Source organism: Amyelois transitella, chromosome 24 (assembly GCF_032362555.1).
Source record: "Amyelois transitella isolate CPQ chromosome 24, ilAmyTran1.1, whole genome shotgun sequence".
Taxonomy (NCBI): Eukaryota; Metazoa; Arthropoda; class Insecta; order Lepidoptera; family Pyralidae; genus Amyelois; species Amyelois transitella.
The window spans coordinates 1,614,292-1,622,139 of record NC_083527.1 but is presented as its reverse complement, the minus strand read 5'-3'; the positions used below and the strand labels follow the sequence as shown (position 1 = coordinate 1,622,139).

Below are 7,848 nucleotides of genomic sequence, written 5' to 3'. Positions count from 1 at the left end.
TCGGGACCGGGGAATCCTAATTCTAATTGAATCGCTGGAATCTATATTTTTTTGTTTAAGATATGTTCTTACATACATACATATTTCGATTGGGGTTTTTACAAACTACGAATACACATCTTTGGATTCCGTGAATTTTATTTATTATGGCATAACAATATAATAATACCAAAGATGTTATTATATTCATACTATAAGAAAATCAATTGATTCAGTACAGGATTTTTTTTCAAAACAAATGTAACAATTTCTTTTACTTTTATTAGGGGGTTATTTTTGAGAAAATTAATAAAATGTAATATAAGAGCTGTGACGTGAAGTTAGTTACATACCGTAGCCTTTTGCTGCTAGCTTCAATTAATCAACTGAGAGTCTTTTTTTTCTGTCAACTGTCAGGGAAAATAACATTCTAAAGCGTAAACATAACCTGTTTTTACAATAATATCTTTTAATACTACTTTTATAAAGTATGATACATACATTATAATTAAGTTGCGGGGTAGAGAGGGCGAACAGTCTTAAAAAGACTGAAAGGTCATGATTGAAATAAAGTATGACGTCTTTGATGAATACACCTAAAAGTATGAATGCACAATAGGTCCTGGTTCAGTGTTACGATGAATATACTCAGCACTGATTTGAGAAGTCGCAGGTTCACATTACTAGGAGAAGCTTATTCATAACTTAATGAATACTAAGTAGGTTGAATATTATAACAATGGCCTAAAAGAGCGATTCGGATTCGCGCACAACGGTTCCGTACTTTGTCATTGATATTTTTTTTTAAGTCAAACTCTTTGTTTATTTATTTAAACTTTATGCACATAAAATGTAGAACAGGTGGACCTAATGCCACAAGGCGGAAAATGCTTACATTGCAAAAGTATCTCCAAAATTACTGATTGACGGCCTCTGTGCCGCAGCGGTCCCGGGTTCGAATCCCGGCCAGGGCATGATGAGAAAAGAACTTTCTCTGATTGTCCTGGGTCTTGGATGTTTATCTATATAAGTATTTGTTATAAATATGGTATCGTTGAGTTAGTATCTCGTAACATAAATTTTGAACTTATTTCGAGGCTAATTCAATCTGTGTACCTACCTAATTTTTCCCGTATATATTTATTTATTTATTTTTATTGATTTTGTAGATACATACATACCTACATTAAATCACACCGTTTTCCCTGAAGTGTATTTAAACAAATATTAATTTAGTATTGATTTTATTTTATTTAATTTTCGTTCAATGTTGTAATGTTGTAAGGTACCTACCTACCTGTACCTGCTGCACAATTTTTATACATATAATTCATTGAAATAATATACCTACATAAACTCTTCCGCTATAGAGTGACTGACTGACTAGACTGACTGACATACAACGCACCGCCCAAACCGCTAGGCTTTGAGACTTGAAATTTGTGTAGATTCCTTATATGATCTAGGAGTGTATTACGAAGAGGTTTCCCAAAATTCCCGCGGGAACAAATTTTACGCAGTTACAGCTGAGGACGTTTATTACTATCGCAATGACTGACTAGACTGACTGACATACAACGCACCGCCCAAACCGCTAGGCTTTGAGACTTGAAATTTGTGTAGATTCCTTATATGATCTAGGAGTGTATTACGAAGAGGTTTCCCAAAATTCCCGCGGGAACAAATTTTACGCAGTTACAGCTGAGGACGTTTATTACTATCACAATAAAATAACTGTGAAATACGGACGGGGAGGCAGCCATGACAAAACTATAGAGTCGGTTTTTGTCGTCTGACTAAGATGCCCTAAAAAGTATTTAGGTAGCTACTGCTACATCGTTAAAATGAATTCTTTGACAAAATCCTCTTTGACTTTTAATGTGAATTGTCTAAAAGTTGACATTTGAACTTTGAATACAAAGTTTTGGAGAAATGTTTGTGATGCCTACATTTTCGCTATTCTTTCTAACTCGTAATTCAAAGGTTATTTTTTACTTTAACTTCCTTATTTATTATCAAAGAACGCCCGCGGCTCCTCCCGCATACAACAAAAGCGCCTATTTTTTTAATTTTTATAACACGAGGAAGACAGAGCCTATAAGGCAGAAATTCTAGTTATATTATAAATACGAAAGTTTGTGAGTATGTCTTGATGTCAGTATGGATGTTTGTTACTCTTTCACGCAAAAACTACATAACCGATTACGATGAAATTAGGTATGTAGGTAGCTGAAGACCTAGAATAACATATAGGCTACTTTTTATCCTGGAGTCCCCGCGGGAATGATTCCACGCGGACGAAGTCGCGGGCGGCCTCTAGTATAATATATATTTCGTATGTACGATGTTTAAAAATTTGGTAAGAACCACGCCATTTTGCCAAATAAATTGCATCGTATTACATATACCTAAATAAAAACGAGAAGTTATCCACATTATGCACCTATATTTTAATAAAACGGTTAATATAAATGTGCTAAAATCAAAGGGCACTTAACAATTGTTATCTGAAACGTTTTGTATCACAGTAACACTAAGCGTTTTGTTCTCATCCAGACAATAGCGCAAAATTGATTATTCGCGATTTTGCGTTTTGTTTTTGCGCGGTCGTTTTAGCTGGCCTTACTTACCTTTACCTGCTGTTCCGTTTGCGCATTTGTAGGAACTTCATAACAATCAAATCTTTTTCCCTTGAGGGGTAGACAGAGCCAACAGACTTAAAAGCCACGTTCAACTGTATGGCTTAAAGATGGAATTGAGATTCAAGTATTGACAGGTTGCTAGCCCATCGCCTTAAAAAGAATATTCATAAGTTTATTAGCCTATCCTTTAGTCTCCTTTGCGACATCCGTGGGAAAGAGATGGAGTGGTCTTCTTAAAATGCAGGAAAGCACGTGTTGCAAATGTTTTCGAAATTTCAAGGTTAATTAGACCGAAGAGTTCCTTTCCAGTTGTGAAAAATACTTTAATATTTCCCTTACCATAAGAGCATTGGTTAGCATTCAAACTAATGTACATAACTCAGCTTTGTCTACCACTTAAGGGGGAAAAGGTAATGTTATATGCGTGTGTAAATAACTATTATTTTTGTTTCTGTTTGTGACTTTTATTTAGTTAACCTTTAACTATTGTCCAAAATACAAATAGCACAATTGGCGGACTAAACGCTAAAAGCATTATTTACCGGTCAACCATTGGGTCTGACAGAGAACTTTAGGTTAAGACGTTTCTATGAAGACAGCAACTAATGATTTTATATCAAGGCAATATAGACGTAATAGCGAATCAATAGATTTGTTGTTTTCTTAAGATATAATTAGGTTTTACCTAATTAAGGTCCAGTCCGCAGGGGGTCTGATAAGAGAAATAATGAACTCTTGGTATGAATGAAGCACAGACATAAATCTAGCGAGATTAGATATTTACTGGTCTTCTTCTTTAAGTCTTTATCTAAATTATTATTCGCCTGGATGTCAGACCGCACAAATACTTCTTTTTTTTACAATATTATTAATATTTCAAGACGACTGTCTCTCATTCTATTGACAGATTCTACATATATTTAAAATTTTATCAAAATCCGACCAATAACGGTTCGAAAGTTATCGCGTTACAAACATACATACAAAAAATGTGTTTTCGTTTCAAGTTACCACTCAACTTGCAACGAATACACCTTTTTTGTATGTATGTATGTTTGTAACTCCTGTTGATTGGTCGCGTTTGTCGCGCTCACACTGTAACATTAGCTGAGCGGAGACCTTTTTGGTACATTTTTAGATGTAAATTGTCATATTTTTAATGTGTTCTTTGTATTTTGTACCGAATTAACAATTTTTCTTTCTTTCTTTCCCTCTCATAAGCTTCGCTGGCTCGGTCAACAAGGTACATTGTACGAGGCTTCGTCCACGGCTCCACGGTCTGATCTCCTCAGCCTTTGCAGGGGAACCTTCAACCCATATTAGACAATGTTACATGTACAGTGCCGTGTGGTTCCCGGCACCAATACAAAAAAGAATAGGACCAATACATCTCTTCCCCATGGATGTCGTAAGAGGCGATTAATCAGTCTTTTCAAGACTGTTAGCTCTGTCTACCCCGGGATTTAGACGTGACCATATGTATGTATGTAACGTTGATTATTATGTTTTGACTGACATGTTGCTCTTGAAAATTGATATCATATATTATAATTTAGCTACGACTAGTTTTAACACCAGGCTATGTTACATATGCAAGGATGATCGAAAAGGTCCAAAAGGTCTTCTTGAGGTCCTTGTATAAAAAATCATTTGGATACTACCCCTATTTGTATCCCACTAAGTTCTTGCTTGGTCATTTAGGGTACAACTCCCTAGAAGTACGTAGAATGGTGCAGCAAATAACTGTCTGTCTTAAGGTGTTGAAAGGATCGATAGATTGTCTCCTATTACACAACTTATTGTGTGTATTGTTCGTCTCTGATGAGCTTCAGATTCCAGTGGATAGGCGTGGCCGTAGTAGACCCCCTAAATTATTCTACCCAGACGAAGGGCACACGGTATCCCGCGCGATGTCGCCACTAGTTCGACCGTTAAACCACCTCAATGCACTTCGTAGCGCCAACACTGATTTTGACCCTTATTTTGACAACTGGCCAACCATTGCACGAGCACTACTAATATATTGTGAAAATTTGAGTGACCAGTGGTTTAATACCAATAACACTGACACTGACGAAAGTGATTAACTTAATTATTGTATTAAATATAAGATCTGACGGACAAAACTTTTATTGACAAAATTTTTAAAATATTATTTTTGTTGTTTTTAATTTATGTGTATTCAAATTTAATTTCATTATTCAAATTTTTTATATGATTTAATATGGTTAACTTAATATGATATACCTGTGTTTCAAATTGTAAAGTGTGATAATTGTAATAGGTGTAAACCGTTTTTGTCACAATAAATAAATAAATAAATAAAATAAATAAACAACATGTACAGGTTTTCTCATCGTATCAAAGAGAGCCTATGTAAATGATCCACTAAAATATATTTTTCTGAAGGTAAAGGCTGGTACAGAATAATTTTAGCATTAAGTTTACCTTAAGGGCTCAATAAAGATTGGAATGCCACGTGCAGCTGTATTGAATTGAGATTTAGATAGTGACTGGTAGCTAGCCCATTGCCTAAAAAAATCCGATTATATAAGCCTTTCCTTTAATCGCCTTTTACGACACTTATGGGAAAGGTACGGAGTGGCCCTATTCTAAAGTGCCGAAAACCTTACGACCCAAATAAAGTTTAAATAAATAAAATTAATGTTTCAGTTGAACATGATTCATCGGACTCTAATAATTCATCCCTATTCAATAGCAATTTCCACAAACTACAAAAGGTCCCAATATTTCACTGTTTGACCATAGTAAACAGTAAACGAGGCACAAAACGAAGTCTGTGCAGAATAAATAGCAGTTCCCTTTGTCCATTTCGCCGGCCTGATATTGGATATATCGCTTGATGATCGTTTTCAATGTCGCGGAAAAATACAAGAGTTTAGTCACTACATATTAGAAAGTAAAGTCCCCGTATTTTTTCTGTATACATACATACATATATAGTCACGTCTATATCTCTTACGGGGTAGACAGAGCCAATAGTCCCGAAAAGACTTAATGGCCACGTTCAGCTGCTCGGCTTAATGATGGAATTGAGATCCAAATAGTGACAGGTTGCTAGCCCATCGCCTAAAAAAGAATCACAAGTATGTTAGCCTATCCCTTAGTCGCCTTTTACGACATCCATGGGAAAGAAATGGAGTGGTCCTATTCTTTTTTGTATTGGTGCCGGGAACCACACGGGACTGTATTGGTGCCGGGAACCACACGGCATTTTTCTGTATGTATGTATGTAAGCGTTAATCTAGGAAAGTTGCGGACTGATTTTGTTTCTGTTTAGTTTGTTGGAAAGAGGGTTTTCTGATCTAAGACGTGATAGCAAAATCTTTTATTCATTACCACATGCATACTACTGTCTACTAGTTAGTTATTTTTTATTCTACAAAAAAGACAACACAACGACGCTAAGTAATAATATAACTGGTTTCATTAATAATTAATACGAGTAGTATTCTAACTTAGCATGTTCTAAATTAAAGCGCTGCTATGTTAATTCGTGCGCAAGGGTTACACCACGGCAGTTAACATAGACGGCGGTGTTCCTATACGGCAAAATGAAGCTCTAATAGTATCGCCCACTGTATATATACACGCCTCACGCACACACTCTCACCAAAAGTGTGACAGTCAATGCTTCACTTTTTTTGCAAGCCACACTACGTCTGCCTTTTTTTCTACGTCTGTAGTTTAGGATGGAATAAATAAAACAATAAAATGTACATCAAAGTTTATAATTCAAATAATATTTTTACATTGACATATATTTACACCTATCCTTCTTACATTTTATACAGAAAAATCCTTGAAATGCAATAGTACAATAAGCTTAAAATTAAGACTACGTAATGTAAGCTAATAAATATATTTACAAGTTAGTTACCGCTCCTATATTGATACAAACATGCCCATCGGTTTAGGGTATTCTTGACCTGACCCCCCCCCCCCCCTTGGTCCTTCCATCGTTTCATTCACTCACACACATTCAAAAGCCGTTTTAACCTTCTAGGTGGCTCTCAGTCTGAACTGTATGTATGTCTGTCCGTGTTTATCTCGCGTTTCGCTCAACCGATTCTGAAGCGGTTTTCAAGAAAGCATTTGTTACACTTAAGTAATTCAAGCGACTTAATAACAATTTGAGGCGGTCCTCTTTTTACGAAAGTTACTTATTAGATTTTAAAACCTAAGTGACGTAACCATTCTTACATCTATTATCGATAAAGGTTGTACTACATACATTGCGATACCCGTATCCGTGATTCCTACATTCAAACGTGACGAACTCACACGGTCTCTTCGACTTTGACGTGGTCATGCGGGTCAGAGTGGTAAAATTGTCGGGCACGGGGCTCGTCGAACAGCAGAACGACCGACGGAATTCTCGACGGAATTTCCCTGCGAAATTTGAAAATGTTTATTCAATAGAAAATAAATAAATGTAAATAACTTTTCAACATAGTCAGGTTTTTACACGAAACGAAATGACTACCGTTTGACCTTCTCATCCTTGCAGGGGAATCTGACCCACGATATTGAAATAAGGTAACCTTATGTTCACCTCGAATAGCTGAGTATTAATTGTAGGAAGTTTTATCAAAAAAAATTCTAGCGGTTTATCGTGAAAGCCTAACAGACAGATTTATAATAATAGCGTGGACGTATAAAGAAAGTAAGAATTTAAAAATCTGTTTATTCTTTGTGCGGTGTGGTTCCCGTCACCAATAAGAAAAGATAGGACCACTTCATCTCTTTCCCATGCATGTCGTAAAAAGCGACTAAGGGATAGGCTCATAAACTTGCGATTCTTCTTGTAGGCGATGGGCAACCTGTCACTATTTGAATCTCAATTCAATCATTACACCGAACAGCTGAACGTGGCCTAGTCTTTTCGACGCTGTTGGCTCTGACTACCCCGCAAGGGATATAGACGTGATTAAACGTAGATACGTTATTCTTTTTCCAGCGTGTCGAAGCGATAAATGGTACCATCTCACCTTCATCTCAATCTGAGAATATTATTAAGATTTGCATTTAAATGGAATAAATTTCATTTCCGTAATATGTAAGGACCTTAAGGAGATTTGGGGTAAATAGGTAAGAGATTTAGCTCTCATGCTGGTCTCATAGCAAAGAAAAAATAAATTGTATCAGCTACTATTTTTCCCAGACTTATTATAAAAGCCAATAAAGGGAAATGCTAACAAACTTG

At 36.0% G+C, this 7,848-nt stretch overlaps 1 protein-coding gene across 1 annotated transcript in view; it reads right to left on the bottom strand.

Annotated features, from left to right (window-relative positions):
* Nucleotides 1-6,590: 6,590 nt before the first annotated feature.
* The window catches only part of LOC106135895 (orexin/Hypocretin receptor type 1), a 73,843-nt gene continuing 72,585 nt past the window's right edge, over nt 6,591-7,848 (bottom strand). Inside the window, exon 8 of the mRNA XM_060951291.1 lies at nt 6,591-7,034. Within this exon, the coding sequence (XP_060807274.1) occupies nt 6,823-7,034 (212 nt within the window). The 3' untranslated portion in view covers nt 6,591-6,822. The remainder of the gene's footprint in view (nt 7,035-7,848) is intronic.